Source organism: Trichomonas vaginalis, chromosome V, assembly GCF_026262505.1.
Source record: "Trichomonas vaginalis G3 chromosome V, whole genome shotgun sequence".
NCBI lineage: Eukaryota > Parabasalia > Trichomonadida > Trichomonadidae > Trichomonas > Trichomonas vaginalis.
Window position 1 is genome coordinate 11,652,273 of NC_067207.1, and position 19,487 is coordinate 11,671,759.

The following is a 19,487-nucleotide window of genomic DNA, read 5'->3' on the forward strand; positions in this document are numbered from 1 at the left end:
AATTAAAATTTTATCTTTTAGAAAATGTCTAGCGATTTCGCTATCTATATTCGAGACAAGCTTTTCGACAGCAAAACTTCTGTCGACCATAAAATCTTACATAGTGTAAACAAGAAAGGTGAATTTGTTCTAAAGTTCTGTTTCTGGGAATATGACAAGAACCATAAAACATTAGGCAGAGAAGTCTTAAAATTTGTCAATGACAGACTTGTTGACAGAGATGACGCCGATTGGAAAGATGAAGTCCAACAAAAGTTCTTAGAATGCAAAGAAGACACATGCGCTGTTCTTGAAGATGAAATAGGAAACAGAATAGAAGAGCTATTAAAGGACAAAGAACTTTTACATAAATATGGTTGCGCCAAATTTGACATAACTCCACCAGAGAAGAAGAAGAAGAAGAGAGAAAAGAAAGAAAAGAAAGTAGAAGAAGAGAAAAAAGTAGAAGAGAAGAAAGAACCTGAACCAGTTCCAGAGAAAAAGAAATTTGACATGTAAAAATAAAATTTTATTTTTAGAACATTTCTGGGTCAATGTCAATGTTCTCTTCCTCTTTAGGAGCAAACACTGGCTTAGACTCTAAAATCTTTTTACCCAATTTACCTTGAACTTCAACTATCTTAGACTCATAATATTCATAGTCGTCTGCTTTCTTTGGTTCATAAGGTATAACAAGTTTGTATGCTTTACCTTCTTTAAGGTTTGAGAACTTTCTGTCAAAATTTTTCTTTGACTGCTAACAAACCTTCTATGTCTAAGTCTTCAAATTTCGCACCATTTTTAGTCACAATAGCAAACTTAACTGGTTCGATGTTCCAAACTTTGTCAAATGTAGACTTTTCAAAATTGTAGAAGTAAACATTCAATATATGAATGTGGTCTAGTTCTTCTTTGACTTCTGTCATGTACTTGTTGACTGAAATATATTTCGTCATTTCTATCGGATAAAAAAATATTTTTTTTAAATTTACTCATAAAAATTTTCTTTGTATATACGCCGTTCTGAACATCTAAAAGACTTTTGACATTTTGCCAAGAATGTACGTTTAGAAGCTGCCATATAACCATACTCTTGACAATATTGTTTATATGAATCGTACAATGACCTTTCATCTAAACACTCAAAGTTAGTCTCATCTATAAACAGTTCATATACACTCTTGTTTGCTTCTAACAATGTTTGTCTTTCTTCGGTATGTGGAATTTGTCTTGGATTGAACTTAGAAATATCTAATGTCATGAAATATGAGAACAAGTGGTTGTAAAAGTTAGGTGTCAAAGTTTCTGCTAAGTCGTCAAAATATTCTGTATCTTGCATATGAGAATCTGACGTTCTGACAACTACATATCTTCTGTCAGAACTTTCTAACTTCATCGGAACAACATTGTTTGAAACCATGATGAAATTTGCAACATTTTCACAAACTCTTTGGTCTTTATATTTTCTTTCAACAACTCCAACTTGTCTGTTATAAGACTCTTCAAAGCATCTGAGTTTAAAACCTTTGTTGTATCTATACTTTGAAGTTCGTTACATACTATAAGTTTCATATTCTCTATTGAAGAGTTAAATTTACCGCAGATGTTTTCTAAGTTTGTCATATTAGGGTTCGAATAGCCCTCTAACAGTTTGCACAAAATATCTGTAAAAAGAAAGTGTTCTTACCAGTTCCTTGTTTTCCAATTATAATGAGAGCAGTTTCATTTTTAGCACTTGGATGTTGTAAGATGTTTGCAAACCAACATAAGATATACTCATAGACTCTTTCGTTTCCATTGCATATAATTTCTTTGACTGGTCTAACCAAGCTTCTATAACATTTTCTTTCCATTCTACTTGTTCATATTTATATCCAGTGAAGATAAATAGAATTTTGGAGATGGTGTATAGAACTTTATACCACGAACTGAAAAAATCTTCTAACTTTGACAATAAAATATCCCAAGCATCTAACATCTTCATACCAACTTGTACGACTTTTATTTTCTTAAGTTTCTGTCTACATTCTTGTTCTGAAACTATGGTTGCTCTTGGTTTGTTAAAGACAACATCCCATTCTTTCATGACATAACATTCTGGGGCAGAGTCGACATAAATGACTAAACGTTTCAAATTCTCGACTGCTTTGTTATAGTCTCTAAATGGACACATATTTCTGAAGCTTGGAAGTCATAAAAATCTGAAACGTCTATTCTGTACATTTTTATAAAAATAAAAAAAAAATATTTTTTATTCTTGACTTTGTTGTTGCATTTGTTCCATTTGTTGGCATTTTGTTGTTCTTGAGCTATTTGTTGTTTGAAGTTGTTCTTGTAGTACAATACTTTCACCAGTTGCATCTTCCAATTCGAAACTTTCTGCCGTCATTGACAAATACATAGGACATAAAAGTTTTACAGGAACAAAGTTTGCGTCAACTAAGGTTAAGTTTATGTTTGCTAAAGTGTTTGAGTTTACTAAAGCTGAAAACTCTGCATTCGAATGAACAATAGGCAAACCAGCAGAGAAAGTGTTGTTTATACGCATGAGTATCTTTTGGTCATAGTAGTTTCTGTCGATATTCGAATAGCACTTTGAACCTAAGTTTGAAACAATATATAAATAGGTGTGCTTAAAGTCAATGGAACAGATAGACCTTGTATGACACCTTTTCCTGTTATAGGAAACTGTTGGTAGTAAAAACCAGATATAAGTTTTGTATTATAGCTCATATCGTTTATAGTAAACTCAGTCGGACATCCAAACATAATGAAACCTGCTCTAGTTGCAGCACATGTTACATCCGTCCTTAAAGTATTAAATAAGTCAAAAAACCTGTTGGTGGTATATCTGAGTAAGTATCTTCAAAGAAGTATTTTTTACCATTCACAACAACAAAGTCTTCTGGTGTCAAAAGAGCAAAACAGGCTTTAGTCGTCATTGTGTTTAAGTTAGTTTACAATATCGTCCTTGAGGACTTTGTAAGTTTGTTGTTATAGAATTATATGACTCAGGGTTTTTAGTCGTAATAGTATAAACCACTATGTCTTCTGCCATTTACTTAGCAAGTAAATTTTAATGAAATGTTTGGTCGTCAAATATTTTATGACGTCTGGGAAACTATACTTTAAGTTCAACGTTTCACCTCCTTTCATAACGTATATCTTGTCAATGACATTGTATGAAACACCACAGCAACTAATGTCGGGTTCTATTTCTTTGATGTTTATATCGTCTGCCTCTGTCAAAAGTTTCAATAGTTCTTTCAAAATTTCATGAGGTGCGATGACATACGAGTTCACTTTTACAGGGTTGTGTTCGACCAAGTTTAACATTATACCCAAAGCCTGACAAATCTTCTCCTGAGTTTTAAGTTTGTCTTTAAGTTGTTGGTAGTCGTTTCGAATATCTGCAACAGAACTTAAGTCTCTGCAACTTCAGGGTATGTTGGTTGTTCTTTTACAGGAACTATTGTTATACCATCTTCGTCTTCGTATGGTTTCCCCACTTCAACATCTCTTTCTTTGACATTGACAACAACACTTTGACTGTTTGTTTGAGTTGGTGAATTTAACTTCACATCTGCCACCGCCATTAAACCTTTTGAAACACTTACGCTTCTATTTTTCGGAAATGACATTTTACTTCGAATAAAAAGATGGACGTATTGAGTATCTCTTCGAATTGAAGCAAACAAAGTTACACACACAAACAATACAAATACATTGACAGAATAGTTCTTTACACAAACAATGGAAAATGTTATAGAATAGCAGTCTTTGCTGAACCAAAATATTTTCATTAAAGCAAAGAAAGTTGGTATAACTGAAATGGTGAAAGTTCTTGAAGCAGACAAAAATATAACTTCAAAACTTACAGATATTTCTAAAGGTAAGTTTATAATACAATTATTATGTCAAAACTGGCGTACTGTCAATATTTGAGAGAGAAGTCAGTTCAAGAACAACTTACTGACCTGCTGCCAAAAATCTGCTCGATGGAAGCTGTCGTTATTTACCAATCTGAGGAGCCCCAGCAGGTTTCATCGAACGAATCTTCAAAAGAGCATCTTCCGTGAAAAGTGCTATTGGTTTTGTAAACTTCTTTGCTTTCAATTCATCTGGACCGTCTCTGTCACCAGTTATATTGTATTTGAACTGAACCAACAGTTGAAATACCACCCATAAAAGTCTTCTGAGTCAGCAAATGGAATGCCAAGCCAAAAGTTTGAACGGTCTCCATTTGTATATTGAGTTTTTTGACCTCCTGTATGAGTCCATACTTTCACATATGGCATAATAGAACTTTGCATTTCAGGGTTAATGGTTGTTGTGAAGTTGTTGTTAAAGTTCATAGCATCTAATGTCAAGTTGTATGACCTCATATCCTCAACTGTAGAATATTCTTCTCTTGGATAATATTTGCCATCTATGTTTATATGGTATTTAATACCAGGGTTGTAGAAGCAAGAATAGTCATTTATAGTTCGTCTGAACAGTACAAACATAGTATCTGCATGTTTCATTGCAGTTGTTAAAGCAATATCTGTTCTTGCACCTGGGTCAGCACTTTGGTTTCCAACTTCACCTGCAAAGTCTTTGACAGATATTTGGTGTATAGGGAACATAAGTGGAACTGCAATATATTTGGCAGCTAAAGCATTTGAAATATCTGGGTCCAACATATAGACTGCAAGTCTGCTTTCTATTCTCTTGCATTCAAACTTTTCGCATGTGAACTTAACTGGGTCCCAAGCATCTCCAGCAGCATTGAAATAATAGTTTACTTCAGTGTTGAGGTTTGAGAAACCAAAGTCTAAGTCAACTTTGTTTTTGCAAAAGTCGGCGAATGACATTTTATTTGTTCCCACTACTTCTGTAAGAGTGAATGGGTCTTGTGTTGGTGCAATGACTAAGTTATTTTTGCTTGGAGTAAGTTCGATAGAAATTTTTCCTGCCCAGTTTGGCAAGTATCTTAAAAACCTGAAGATGAGGAAAGATGACAAAGGAACTCTAAGTTTCAGTTTTACTTTGGTTACTGCTGCTGCAGTTTGTCCAGAAAGGTCAACATAAACTCCTGGAACGTTAGGGTCAAGTCTTCTTATTTTCTCAATAGTTGCATACTGGTCTGTTTGTTCTCTAGCTTGTGGTTGTACTGAGTTTCTCAAAGCGAACCATTCATAGTTTGCCCATGTTACTGTTTGAACTAAGTCAGAGTTAGAATATATCTTATATCCCATGAAAACTTCTGGAGCATATTGGTATCCGACATAGAAAATTCCATTGCAACCTTTCTTGTCAGACAACTTGGCAGAAGGTTTTATTTCAATGTCTTGTTCCACGTATAAGAATGAGTTGTCAATAGAAATAATATGAAACCTGTCGCAAGCAATATCTACTGTTGTTGAAGAACCTTCTCCAAACTCACCTACATTTCCATAAGAAACAGCAGTTGTATATTCGTAAGTTCCAGGAACTATTTCTGACCTTCTAATGGCATTGTCGCATTCGTTATACCATTCGAAACATTTCCATTCATAGCATCCAAAACTGTTGGCGTTATATTCTGAGCGGCGTACATTTCATATGAGTAAAAATATAGAATAGTTGGATTTATATGTCATAATAGAACCCACGTGGACCAAGCTTTACTTTCTTCCTGACTGAGTTTTTAACTCTTCTTTTTCCTTCATTGCCCTCTGCTTGAAGTTGTTGCATCTTTGCATTATGTTCATCTAGTATGTTGCAAATTTCCCATGTCCTTTTTGCCTTTTGGCTCTGGTCGCCCATCTCAGGTAACCTATATCCTAGAAAGAGTTTGTCATAGTTTGTATTTGAGTCTTTGCGTATTGTTTGCATGACTCTTTCCTGAGTTTCCGGTTCAAGCTCTTCAAACAGTGCCTGTCCATATGGAATAAGCTCGTTTCCAAATATATGTTTTTGTAGCCATTCTGGTTTTCTTTCCATGTTACCAACTATATCTTTTGTGAATGGGAAAGCTTTTACCCAATCTTTCAGTCTTGCGTCGTTTATTTCTGTAGTTGGTTTTATTTTGTCAAGGAACATGTTTTTCAATACTAACATTTCATTTGGTACTGTCCATTTGAGTTTTCTTAAATATTCATCCCTTCTCGGTTCATTGTCTGCAAAGTAAGTTTTTATGACATTTTGTAAACTTTCGTTTGCAAGGTCATGTACAATAGGTTCTCTTCCTTCGCTCTCCCTAACTTTCTTTCTAAACTCTTCACCAAATATACCATCTCTATGGTTCTGTGTAGTTCTTTGAGATAAATGTTCTAGAACGTCAGGTGTTATATTTCCATCAGCCATGTTCATTTCATACTGGTCCAAAATATCTGCATGTTTCATATCTTTCAATGGCATTAAAGCCGCGCTTAAAATACCAGCTATATCTGGTTCACCATTGACTTCCATTGCGTCTACAACTTCTTGGAATTGAGGTTGTAAGTTTATGAACCACCTATCCGGGTTAGCTTTATGACCCCATCTCATTGTAGTTCCATCGTCTGCAGAAACAAAAGTAGGTTTGTTTCCATCTTGGTTAGGTTCTGAATGAACTTTAAACAATGTTTCATTTCTATATGTTTTCTTGAAATTTAACCTTTTATTTTCACCGAGTTCATCCGAAGATTGAACGTTAAATGCTCGTAAGTAAAAAGGGTTGTTGTATTTGTGTACATTTTTTTTCAGTTCTTCCATTCTATGCTGAATATTTTCATCTGGTGCTGGAGTCTTTTGTATGTCGGCAAACATTTTTCGATATTCTTCTACTATGTCAGCCGAATTTTTTTTAGACTCTTGGAAAGATTCCATATTCACCTCATACTCTTGTTGAGGGTCAAGATTTTTCGGCTGTTCCAAATCTTCATCTAGTTCTGTGAAGTTAGTTTCCAAAGGAGGGACTTGTTCGTTTCCTTCAGGCTCTTCTAGCTGTTGTTGCTGAACTATTTCTTCCATGTCTGGTTGTATCTGAACTATTTCTTCCTGTGGAGTTTCTTGTACCTCATCTGCTGGCATTTCATATATTCCGAGACCGTTTTCAACAATTTCCCTATCTACGTCATCCGCATTCATAAGCCTTTGTTCTTTCGTTCCGTCTCCTTTTTTTACGCGTTTCATGACGAAAGTTGAATTGTCATTTAGCTCTGACATCAAATATCTCGGAGTAAATTCGTTCATGTCATTTGGATGATATGCTATTAAATCATATCCCTTAGCGAGCTTGTATTTTCCAGGTTTGAGATTATATCCGTTTTGGTGCTGAGCCATAAAGCTAAATAGGTTCGGGTCAGTATTTCCATCCTTGAACTTTCCAATAGCTTCTTTATATCTGTCACTAAAGTCAACAGTATCTGGGAAACCACACTCTTCTTTAAGCATTTTTAAGAATTCTTGGTTTCCTTGTTCTCTACTTCTTTTATGTCCTTGCTCTGTTTGTGGTTGTTGTTGTGCAGGGTTTTGAACTGTTGGTTGCTGTGCAGGGTTCTGAACTGTTGGTTGCTGTGCTGGTTGTGGAGGTGGTTGTTGTGCAGGGTTTTGAACTGTTGGTTGCTGTGCAGGGTTCTGAACTGTTGGTTGCTGTGCTGGTTGTGGAGGTGGTTGTTGTGCAGGGTTTTGAACTGTTGGTTGTTGTGCATGCCTGTGTCTGTGTCCATGTGACGATGTAAATGTTTTAGGTAGTCCTGGTGCAGGTGCTTCTCTTGGAGGGTTTGGTGGTATATAAGTTCCACCAGCTGGCACATATGTTCCATCTGCAGCGTAATGTCCTACCTGACTTTTCGTTTTTAAGAAAGCATTTACTAGGTCTGTTTTGGTCTGTTGTAACTCTTTTTCTTGACTTTTCACAACAGTTGCTCTAACGGCGTCATAGGCACTTTGAACTGCCTGTCTCGTTGCTGCATCTGTTATTTTCGTCATATTTTGTGCTACTTCTTTTAACTCTTTGTCGAAACCTTCAGACTTCAGTTTCTTTCCAGATGAGAAGTCGTTCACTTGTTTCACCTTACTATGAAGAGCTTCGAAAGCGTTCTTAAAGTCAGCATTTGTTAAAGCTTCATTTGAACTATCTTCATCCGCTTGTATTTTTGTCCTTATTGACCCTATGAGTTGGGCTGCTTTAGCGTTGGCTTGGGCATCTAACCAGTCATTGTTAGCTTTTATATATTCTGCGCTTTTCATTGCCTTTTGCATGGCTGCGTCGTTATTTTTACTTTCTTGTGCTAAGTTTTCATACTGTACGGTTTGGTTTTGCAACTGTAAAAGTTTTTCTGCCTTTACATTTGCTTCAACTTCTTTTTATACTCATCGCTATCCATATATGTCTTCAGGGCTTTTTGTTTTATCTCTTCATCTTTCAGTATTTTATATTGAGTAGTATGGTTTTTCAAATTTATGACATCTTGTTCCATTTTTGCTACTTCTGCTGCTTTTTCTGACACTTTTTTTCGCATATTCCTCTGTACTTAGTTCTTTCAGTTGTTCTTCTTTCTTCTTTTTCTCTACGTTTAACTCATTGAGTTTCTTTGTGTGTCTGTCATATTCTAGTTTCTTTTCGTTTTCACTTATTTGCTTCTGTATGTCTATGTTTGACTTTTTGACATCTGTTATTTGATTTTTGAGTGAACTCAAATTCATTTGACTTTGAGGGTTATAGGCTGTTCCGTCTGCAGCTCCACCATAGCCTGCCATTTTCGCTAAAAGTGCCGCTCTTAAACCTCCACTCTGTGCACCAACAACTCGGTTTAAAAGCATAGGATTGCTTGACATTTGTTGCAACATAGTGGGGTCATTCAGCATTTGTTGTTGCAACTGTTGTTGTGGTGTCAGTTTTACTATTGGATGTTTCAATGCTCTCTTCCTCTTACGTATATTCTTACGTAGCTTACGTGGCATTTTAAGTGAAGTTAAAAAGCGGTTTTTGACAGATGTTTTATTGTGACTTCTTCGTAAAGACTTTGTTGAGATTTCTTCGTAAATGAGTGTAAATGACCAAAAAATAATGTTTATGTTAGAATGTTAGATCTAACACCTTTTCTAACATGTTTTCTAACATCGTAGAAAACTCATGAATTTCTTCGTAAAGACTTTGTTAAGACTTCTTCATCTAATTTCTCATGAACTTTCTTGTCTATGTTTTGTTAAGATTTCTTCGTAAATGTTTTGTTAAGATTTCTTCGTAAATGTTTTGTTGAGATTTCATCGTAAATGACCCTAGTAGTATATTTTTGGTGTAAATTTCATGAAAATTCAAGAGTTTTAGACCATGTTAGAAAACATGTTAGAAAACATGTTAGATCTAACATTCTACCCTAAAATATATTTTTGGTGTAAATTTCATGAAAATTCAAGAGGGTAGAAAAGAGGTTAGAAAAGAGGTTAGATATACCCTTCTACCCTAAAATATATTTTTGGTGTAAATTTCATGAAAATTCAAGAGGTTAGAAAAGAGGTTAGATATACCCTTCTACCCTAAAATATATTTTTGGTGTAAATTTCATGAAAATTCAAGAGGGTAGAAAAGAGGTTAGAAAAGAGGTTAGATATACCCTTCTACCCTAAAATATATTTTTGGTGTAAATTTAATGAAAATTCAAGAGTTTTAGACCATGTTAGAAAACATGTTAGAAAACATGTTAGATCTAACATTCTAACATAAACATTATTTTTGGGTCATTTACACTCATGAACTTTCTTGTCTATGTTTTGTTAAGACTTCTTCGTAAAGACTTTGTTAAGACTTCTTCGTAAATGTTTTGTTAAGACTTCTTCGTAAATGTTTTGTTAAGACTTCTTCGTAAATGTTTTGTTAAGACTTCTTCGTAAATGTTTTGTTAAGACTTCTTCGTAAATGTTTTGTTAAGACTTCTTCGTAAAGACTTTGTAAAGACTTCATTTATACTCATTCATCCTCAGGGCTAGAAGGCACGAAGTGCCTGGAAGCCCCACTCCCTTTTTTTTTTTTTTTTTTTTTTTTTTATATAAGATTAACAATCATATAACATTGTCATTTTTCATAAAATGAAGGTCGAAAAATGGCGACTATTCAAAAAATGAAATGTTTTGGGGAGCAGTGGATCTAGTATCTATATCTAATGTAATTTCAATTGGCTTAAAGATAATGGCATTATCTCCTTTTTGAAAAATTTTTCATATCGATATCCCTTCATATTCGCCTGTAGTGGGAGTATATATAACAAGACGATGGAATGAACGTTTTTGGCATATGCACTTTCAGATTATGCATATAACTAAGAAAAATCAATATAAGACTGATTTCGATATCAATATTGTCCACAAGATACCAGCTATTTATAGGGGTTTGTAATAGAGAATCGAGATCTTGAATTTACAAATTGAGGGGAAAACGATTACAAGATTTTAGCCAAAGAAATGGATCTTTCTCATCGACTTCCATATCCAGATCCAGACGTCTATCTTAATATTTTCTCAGATGGTAACATAAAGAGCTGCTATCGAGATCTTTACGCAAAATACGGAAAAAAAATTACAATAGCCATGGGAAAAATCACAAAAGAAATACAAAATCTTGATGAAACAGAAGTTTTTGCATGCTTTAATGCTGCAAGGATTTGTATTTTTAACAATTCTCCAAAAATTCGTCGAGATGCACTTTTTTTAATTGCTGAAATATCAAAAACTTACTTGACAGAGCATACATTACCTTACTTTTTGATTCTTGCACATGATGATAATGCTCAAATCAAACAAGACGCTTCCAAGGCTTTGGCTGCAATTTCTAGAAAAATTGGTGGCCTTAAGAAAGCAAAAGAAATCGTTATTTCGGCTTTAGGATCTATGGGTGCGACAGCCTTTAACAGAGAAAACTTAATTGACCCAGAAGAAATTCTTGGAAAATCTAGGATCGCAGGAAGTGTTTGCTTATCATCATCACAGATTCTAGGTGTTATGATGGATGATCTCAAGCAAAATGAGAAAGCAGAACTGCTCCAATACATCAGAAAAGCAACAGAAGGATTATACGACACTCTCAATGACATTCAAAACTCTTCGAACGATACATTGTTTTATTCACCACGATTACGATCGGCCTTATACAAATTACACTATGAAGCTCTTCCGATTCCGAAATGTCCACATCCATTAGTAGAAAAGCTTCTTTTGGAAATAGATCCGCAATGCATGAAAGTGGCTGCACAATTAATACCAAAATTATGCAAAGAAGACCAATGGAAACTTTTTATTCAAAATCCATTATATTTGAACGAGTTTTACAAAGAATTTCTTGCAAATTGTGATGACTCTACTATCAATATTTCATTGAGCCGCAATTTGTCCCAAGAAAATATGACAAATGCTATAAATTTACTCATCAAAAATAATTTTCAGAATATTGATGTAGTTGCCATATGCAACAATCCATACGTATGGAGTATATTACCAGAGAAGCTAATTCGTGATGTTATTAAGTGCGCAAACACAATAAATCCGAAAAATGTAATTCTTTATTCGAAATACTTTGATAATATACAGCAAATACGTTTCCCAGATAAGTCATTACCAGAAGAAATGGCAGCAGCCCTCATTTCCGTTGCAAAAACAACAGATATTAATTATATCGAGCAGCAATGGCCAAATGCCACCAACAACTGTATAAGGATATGGAACAAATCCCCTAAAACAGATTGGTGGAGCGATATCTTGAAAGAAAATTTGAGATATTACATTGAAGACGACTGTGGCGCGATATCCATGGCAGTTCCCGTATCAGAATCATCCAATTTCGCAAATTTGGTCGCAGAAGTTGTAATTGATCGATTAAATAAAGGCCAAGAAGTTACAGATGATATGTGGTACGCAACAGCAATAACAGATCCGTTAATTGACGTTATCATTAAGCTTAATCCAAATATCCAGATCGAAGCAACCAAGAAACAGGACATTTATACTGCAATTTATCAAAATATTATTATTAATACAGATGAAAGCGAAGCTGGTGAACTTATCGGCCATATCTCATTATCATCACAAACTTCCTTGATGGAATTCCCTAATAGCTATGACTTTTTGTCTCATTTCTTCAAAGTTGTCTCAATTGCAGATGTTCCAGAGGACATAGAGCTTCAATACCTCAAAGACTACTTCGAAATATCATACTCAGACTTCCTCCTTCACGTTTTCCTTGGAAAATTCGATGCAAGTATTTTAGATTCTTCAATTTCGAAATTTGTATATTCTATACCTTTCGAAAGACGTCAGAATCTCCTCAGCCAGTCAATCCGCAACCAATTTATCGAAAATTCCGTAATTTTGCTGATTTCTGCAGATGAAAATGACAGAAATAAGCTCAAAATCGATGAATGCGATATCCTAGCACCGTATCTATCGATGATGAATATAGATTACGACTGGAAATCCGATTTTGCCAAGTTTTGCCGCGGAGAAAAAATTGATATCTCAAATTTCAAAGGTTCAATGGAGGAACTGCTATGGATAGCCACAAAAGAAAATTGTCCACAGTATATAAGTAACATTTGCGCATCAATTTTCCCTGTTTCTCTATCTATTAACTTCCATCTTTTCATTTCAGCACTTTTGAATACAGATATCGAAACAACCAAGTTCAGAGAGTTATTGGATACAGCTCTGCAGTCATTAGATAACTTGACTCCTTTAGATCCTCAAACTGTTTTAATTTTAAGCGACTGCTTCGCGAAAATGTCCTTACTACAAGCAGACGAGCTCATTTCCTTCTGCTCTTCAGTAAGCTCATTACTCGCTTCCCAACATGTCCCTTCAATCGTCTCTTGTTTACACCATTCAATTCCATTTTTCTTACAAAAAGTGACACGCGAAAAATGGATTGAATTGAGAAATTCACTTAGCCAAGGCCCTGTATCTGGTCTCATTGAATTTGATAGCATTATATCGGAAATGTTCTCAGAAGATGATTTGTCGATGTTTAGAGACTTTCCAAGCGCTGCTTCAAGATTTTACGCGAATTTCAACAAGAAAGATGAGCTGAAAGACTTATTATCAGGACTCTCCCACCAGATGATAGAAGATGAACTCAAGAAAGCCCAGAATTATACAATAGAAAACATATTAATCTCAGTAGATGTAAATTCTCATACAATTCATGCGGAAAGTATATCTACAGATGATCCATTTACACTCGATGTAATTATTCCTGACATCTATCCACTCGAAACTCCTCTTTTCCGCGTGTCTTCCATAGGAAAAGAAAAACTTACACAAGATGCAAGGGATGAAGTGAAGAAAGAGTGCATGAGACAGGATGGAATCTTCGCAGCTATCTCAACATGGGCTGCTCGCATTGATTCTGTCATTTCTAAAGTAGAAGTTTGTCCAATTTGTTTATCTTTACTCGATGCAGGCATGAACTTGCCGAAAATGAAATGTTCAACATGCCACAAGTGTTGCCATGCTTCCTGTTTAGAAAAATGGCTCAGAAATTCACTCAAGAAAAATTGTCCATTTTGCAGAACGAAATGGCACCGCCAGAAGTGATTCTTTATACATTTTCCTAATATTATTTTATTTTATTTTGTATTTTTATATTAGATATAATAAAAAAAGATTTGTTTATGTAATGTCAACAACGGATTTACCAATGAAATACTGAGCTTTTGTACCATTTAAAAAAGCATTAAATTGTAAGTTTCTCTTTGATAATTTTAATAATTTTCTCTATTTAAGTTTATTTTTAGAAAGGAAAGCATATTGTACTCTAACATAATTTGTTATTATGATATAACTAATTAATAAACATTTTTAGCAGATTCAATGACTATTTTGGGTACCTTACAGCAAATAAATACTATTTTGAGGTTATTAATAAGGTTTGCAACTCCAAACATCTTTATTTCATCCTGCATTCAAATTCTCAAAAAATACATCGATTTTTGTGATAAAGCACGTTAGAAAATATAGAAATTATTCAATAGTCATTCAATTCATTTTCCCAAAAAATGGCGAAAATGATTCTTAATATTAATTAAAGAAATACAAAGAAAATTTGATATTAATATACTATTTTTAATGGTTAATAATTGATTTTCAAAATCGAATTTAAAAATCATAGGTTAATTTCAGGATATATGCACTTCTTTAGTTTCCTTTTTTGGCAGGAAATTTGATATTCCATCGTCATCTTTTCATTTTTTTTGCTTTACTGAATAAAGCTGTTACATCTCTTTAAAATACAATCTTTGCTTCACCAAAATATTATTATGAACACCGCAACATACACATACAATGATGGAACTCTCTTCATTTCAGGCTCAGGCTCTGTCATTTTTAATGATACACAGGAATTCAAGGAAAACACGACATCAATCATTATAAATGATACAGTAGATACAATTGGTGAGAGTTCATTCGAAAACTTCACTATTTTAAAGAAGATTCAATTTGATTCTCCATTAAAAATCAAAGATAGAGCATTCTTTGGATGCAAGTTACTTTCAGATGTTATAGTAAATAAGGACTTTTCAGAGATTGGAGCTCATTCATTCGAAAATTGCTTCTCTCTCAAAACTTTTAAGATTCCTTCAACTTGCCTTAGTATACCAGATTATGCTTTTCAAAACTGTGTGTTACTTGAATCGATTGAGCTTCATGACAACATTACTTTAATTGGAAATTCTGCTTTCAAATATTGCAGCAGTTTACAGATCACATTACTTCCAAGTTTACTTAACAAACTCGGAGAGGCAGCATTTGCATATTGCGAAGGAATAGAAAGGATAAACATGATGTGTGAAATAAAAGAAATTCCAGATTACTTATTTTATCAATGCATCAACTTAAATACAATTTGGATTCCAAACGTTACAAGTATCGGCCATCGTTCATTTGAGTCATGCGCATTTATTAAATTTGATATCCCATTAACTTGCCAATACATCGAACTCGACTCATTTACAAGCTGCAATCTCCTAAACATATTAACAATGCCAATGTTTAACCTTAATTTCTCGTATTCTCCTTTCGTTACATGTCAAAAACTCGGAAAAGTGACGGTTTTTGATGGTGACGGCTATGAAAGCAGTGTTTTACCATCAAATCTTTTGAGTGACTGCGTTTCCGTTTATTATTTCAGAATTTCAAGTTATAAGATTAAGAGATTTGGTAAAAATTGTCTCAAGAATTGTGTCGGACTCTATGAAGTGATTTATTTCTTAATTAACAATGTCACTTTTTATCCTGAAGATCATTGTGATTTAGTCAGTCTTAGGACATTGACAATTGCTATTGATAATTTCACTATGACACCAAGATGCTTTGCAAATCTTCCAAACTTAGAACAAGTTACAATTGGCACAATGCATGAAACATTTAGTGAAAACTTATTTGAGAATTGTGACAAATTAATCTCTGTTTCAATCTCAACAAACAACAGTTTAGTCTTGGCTTCAAAGACATTTTATAAGATGAAGAATTTACAAAAAGTTGGCATTTTAAGTAATGGTATTTTTATTGGCGAAAGTTGCTTCGAAGAATGCAGCAATTTAGTTCAAGTAAGTTTGGATTGCTTAGATACAAGAATAGGAAACAAAGCTTTCAAGAATTGCCATAATTTCTCAGCCTTCGCTTATAAAGGAACATTAGTTGAAGTTGGAGATTATTCTTTCGAAGGCATTCAATTCAAGAGATTCGGATTGAGAACATCTGCTGTTTTGACAATCGGAAATTATGCATTTGCCAATGTTAAAACAATGACTTATTTCGTATTAATGGGTGATGGAAAGGTCAATATCGGAAATGGAGCTTTCTATGGCTGCACAGAATTAGCTACATTCGGTCACTCATTATATATTAACAAATTGGGTTATTCAGTTTTCAAGAATTGCTATAAATTAAACTATTTGACAATAGATCAAAATTTGGAAGGTTTGCCAAGTTCAACATTTAGTAATTGCCAAAAAATGCAGTACTTCGAATGCAGCGGAGAATTGAAGTATATTAGTGATAGATGCTTCGAAAATTGTGTCAATCTCCAATATATTAAAGTGAACAGTTCTCTTCAATATTTAGGAAACTATACTTTCTCAAATTGCATCAATTTACAGACTATTGACTTATCAAAGAGAGTTATCGAGAAAATCGGATCATATTGCTTTAACAACTGTTCATTGTTGACAAACTTTACAAATATTTCTGTCAAATATATCGAAGATGCTGCATTTGTAAAGTGTCAAAAATTGTCAGAAATTTCATTAAAGGGAACAACCAAATTATTAGGTTATAAATCATTTTATAACTTAAGCAGTTTGCAGTCATTCAGTATAGTAGAATCAGAATATGACACATTAACAATCAATGAACTTTGTTTCTACAATTGCCAGAATTTGCAAACTTTTTCTGTCAAATCAGCATTGAATTTAAAGACAGAATGTTTCAAGGATTGCCACTCATTGACAAACTTTAATGTTGATGAAGTCACATATATTTCTGAAGGAGCATTTTGCAACTGCTATTCATTGACGAAGATTCCTTTGATTCAAACAATTAAATTCATTCCACCATTCGCATTTTGCAATTGCTCGAAATTAAACATGAATAATGATTTCCATTATGTCGGAGACTACGCATTCTATAACTGCATCAGTTTATCAAATGTCACATTGTCAATGCTAATTCATGTAGGAAGATATTCATTCTTCAATACATCATTAAATGAAATTAATTTGACACAAAAATTGACATTTTTGGGACTTAAATCATTCTCATCAATTAATGAATTAAGTAGTGTCAACATTTTGAATAATGTCGAAGTATTTGAAGAAAAAGTATTTTCAGATAATAAGAAATTATCAAATGTAGTTTATTGTGGTTTGAATTCAAATATTTCAACTGATTTTGAAGGCAGTGAAAAGCTTAATAAGATTTTTGTTTCCAGACACTTCAATTCAAGTAATTTCTCAATGGAAACTGAATGGACACATTTATGCGATACAGAAGAGGACAAACAAAATGACAAGAAGACTTTAATTATTTATAGTTCATTCATCGCAGCAATTTCAGTTTTAGTTATTATTTTATTTGTTGTAATCCTTATTATCTGCATCAACAAGCAGAAGAAAGATAATTTGGATTCAACAGTCTTATTATCAAATCCAACTAATCAAACTTTGGCTTAAATTTTTTTATACAATGATATTTTTCATTTTACAATTTTTTTATTGGCCACTAAACATCTATTTTAACTTATTTGATAACATATACAATTAGTGTATGCTCTTTTTTTAATTCAAATGTATATTCTTGGTGCAAAACAGATAATATTACATGATCATTTCATGACAATCCTTAGTGACATTACTCACAACTTTTTGACAACAATTAATATATCATTATGTTCAATCAACAAGTTTTTTTTTCTATGACAAGCGCAATAAACATCTTTCTAATGTATTTATGATACCTTAGTATTCACCATTTATCTACAACATTTATTACCACATTTAAAATAATGATACCATGACTCCATTTCTTTAATGAAAATACCTGATATAAATAATCAAAGCAATGCTATAAGGTCGCCAAAAAAAGGTGCGGAAATAAAAAACCGCAGTTTGAGTACTTTCTGAGGGTCTGTTCGTCAGAAAGTATATATTTGTAAACTTTCTGACACTAAATTTTTTTGGTCCTTTCAAAGTATTTGACAATGTCAAAAAGTATACATCGGGGCTCTCAATTTTCCTCTCAAAAGGCGGTTTTTTAAAAACGCTCAATTTATCATCGACCTTACTAAGTGTTCAAAACATTTTTTTACATCATGAATGTACAAATAAAACATTAATGATATCTTAGTTTACACTATTTTATTAAAACAGTATTAAATTAAATAAAAGAAAGATTGATTATTTGTATAAAAAAACACATATAAATAAACAGTTTATTCATCAATATCTTCATTGATTTTTGGTGTATCTTGGAGATTTTTCTTCTTTTTCCTCCTTCTTTTCTTTGCCTTTTTGTTGTAGTCACCAATAAGTGCAGGCATGTTCGGAGTTTCATCCAGAGCGATGAACAAGTCAATACGGTTCTGCATATTCTTAAAGAATATAGATAGCGGCTGATGCGACCTAATTATGAACTTCAGCGCGAGCAAAGAAATGAAAGTGATCAAACAAATCATGGACATGACTCTTCTAGTGCCTGAATGGACAATTTCTGGATAGAAGTCATCACCTTGCTCTTCTTCCTCTTCCTGCTCAAGAACAATGAACTTTCGACCTTCTTTTACGTAAACATCAAAAATCATTTTGTAAATCGCATTAGCATTGATTGGAACGTTGCGTAACTTGAACGGAAGATCAAGTTTCTCGTAGAAAACAAACCCTATGCACTTCCAAATCTCTGTATAAGCGCTCCATCTGTTCCACGGTTTTCCTTTCCCGGCAAAATGAACACCACAAGCGTAGATGTAGCGGAACTGAGGGTCACGAGCATTTCCGAGTATGGTATGTTTGTATCCTCCGTTTTCATGCATGATTGCAAGAGGATAAAGTGAAATTTCGCTTCTGTATACAATATTTAGTGGTGCCAAATCATCCTTACCTAATGTCTTATCATCCTTTCCAGGATTTTTCAGATATTTCGTAGTTGTTTCGAGAAGTTCAACATATTTTAATAAATCTGGCTCAATGAGCATAAAATCTGGATTGAACATGACACCATTATCTTTAGGACCATAATCCGTCATATAATAGGCTGACGATGGTGTATTCCATCGAAATGCTTGTGTAAGATCTGTAAAAATCATTGTATCTGCTCCGATATATAATATTTTTTCATATTGCGTTAAAGTCCATGCTTGAAATTTGAACCATTTTGCATGATATAGCTTTTTCGGATTAAATTGTTCCGGCCATTTCAAAACTGGCCTAAATAATATATGCGTCCATGCTTTTTCCAGGATTCTACAAATGGCTGCATCTCTTCTGAACTCTTCTCTCACAATAACAACTCGGTCAATCGTTGGATTAAACATTTTTAATGAGTGCCCGAGGACAGTTAGCATCTGAATATAATCAAATGATGGTGCAAGATCATTTGAATACGATGAAACGAATGCATACTTCGACCGAGGTGGTAAATCCTGCGAATTATTGGCATAATGAAGATTCGCATCAATATAATCATTCCAATCGTAGACTTCTTCAAAAATTTCATTTTCTTCTTCGTCATCGTCGATATCGCAAGCAACAATGACGAAGAGAAAAGAAATCATAAAAATTAATTGAATAAAAATTTGAGTACAACAATTTCTGAAATCTTTTTATAAAAAATCTGGAATGAAATATAATAACCGAAAAACAACTTAATTTAGAAATTCTATTGAGAGTAAAATTGAATGTAGATTTTATCATCTTTGTCTAGATTTGGCATTGCATTTAGATGGTCATTATTTGAAAATTCGATTTGAAAATGACTGTGAGTAGTAGTATAGGATGGGTTTTGTGACTTTTTTTGTAAAC

General features: G+C 33.6%; 5 protein-coding genes and 2 pseudogenes across 7 annotated transcripts, besides 1 other annotated feature; 3 read left to right on the forward strand and 4 right to left on the reverse strand.

Annotated features, from left to right (window-relative positions):
* Positions 1 to 5,506: part of a mobile genetic element that runs on past the window's edge.
* Positions 25 to 498, forward strand: TVAGG3_0319300 (uncharacterized protein; the record flags this gene model as incomplete). Its single annotated transcript, XM_051230126.1, has 1 exon — positions 25 to 498. The coding sequence occupies one exon, from the start codon at positions 25 to 27 to the stop codon at positions 496 to 498; it is 474 nt and encodes a 157-aa protein (XP_051099856.1).
* Positions 2,425 to 2,926, reverse strand: TVAGG3_0319310 (annotated as a pseudogene). Its single transcript has one exon. A coding segment is annotated over exon 1 (502 nt).
* Positions 3,042 to 3,575, reverse strand: TVAGG3_0319320 (annotated as a pseudogene). The gene has a single exon. A coding segment is annotated over exon 1 (534 nt).
* An 86-nt stretch (positions 5,507 to 5,592) lies between the features above and the next one.
* TVAGG3_0319330 (protein of unknown function, DUF4106 family) lies at positions 5,593 to 6,414 on the reverse strand (the record flags this gene model as incomplete). Its single annotated transcript, XM_051230127.1, has 1 exon — positions 5,593 to 6,414. One exon carries the CDS (start codon positions 6,412 to 6,414, stop codon positions 5,593 to 5,595), a length of 822 nt encoding a protein of 273 aa, XP_051099857.1.
* A 3,969-nt stretch (positions 6,415 to 10,383) lies between these two features.
* TVAGG3_0319340 (protein ubiquitination) lies at positions 10,384 to 13,585 on the forward strand (the record flags this gene model as incomplete). The annotated part of the gene is made up of 1 exon (XM_001325736.1): positions 10,390 to 13,509. One exon carries the CDS (start codon positions 10,390 to 10,392, stop codon positions 13,507 to 13,509), a length of 3,120 nt encoding a protein of 1,039 aa, XP_001325771.1.
* Positions 13,586 to 14,173: 588 nt separating this feature from the next.
* On the forward strand, positions 14,174 to 17,192 carry TVAGG3_0319350 (antigen BSP-related family; the record flags this gene model as incomplete). Its single annotated transcript, XM_001325735.1, has 1 exon — positions 14,232 to 17,144. The coding sequence occupies one exon, from the start codon at positions 14,232 to 14,234 to the stop codon at positions 17,142 to 17,144; it is 2,913 nt and encodes a 970-aa protein (XP_001325770.1).
* Positions 17,193 to 17,902: 710 nt separating this feature from the next.
* Positions 17,903 to 19,272, reverse strand: TVAGG3_0319360 (glycosyl transferase; the record flags this gene model as incomplete). The annotated part of the gene is made up of 1 exon (XM_001325734.1): positions 17,903 to 19,240. The coding sequence occupies one exon, from the start codon at positions 19,238 to 19,240 to the stop codon at positions 17,903 to 17,905; it is 1,338 nt and encodes a 445-aa protein (XP_001325769.1).
* Positions 19,273 to 19,487: the final 215 nt, after the last annotated feature.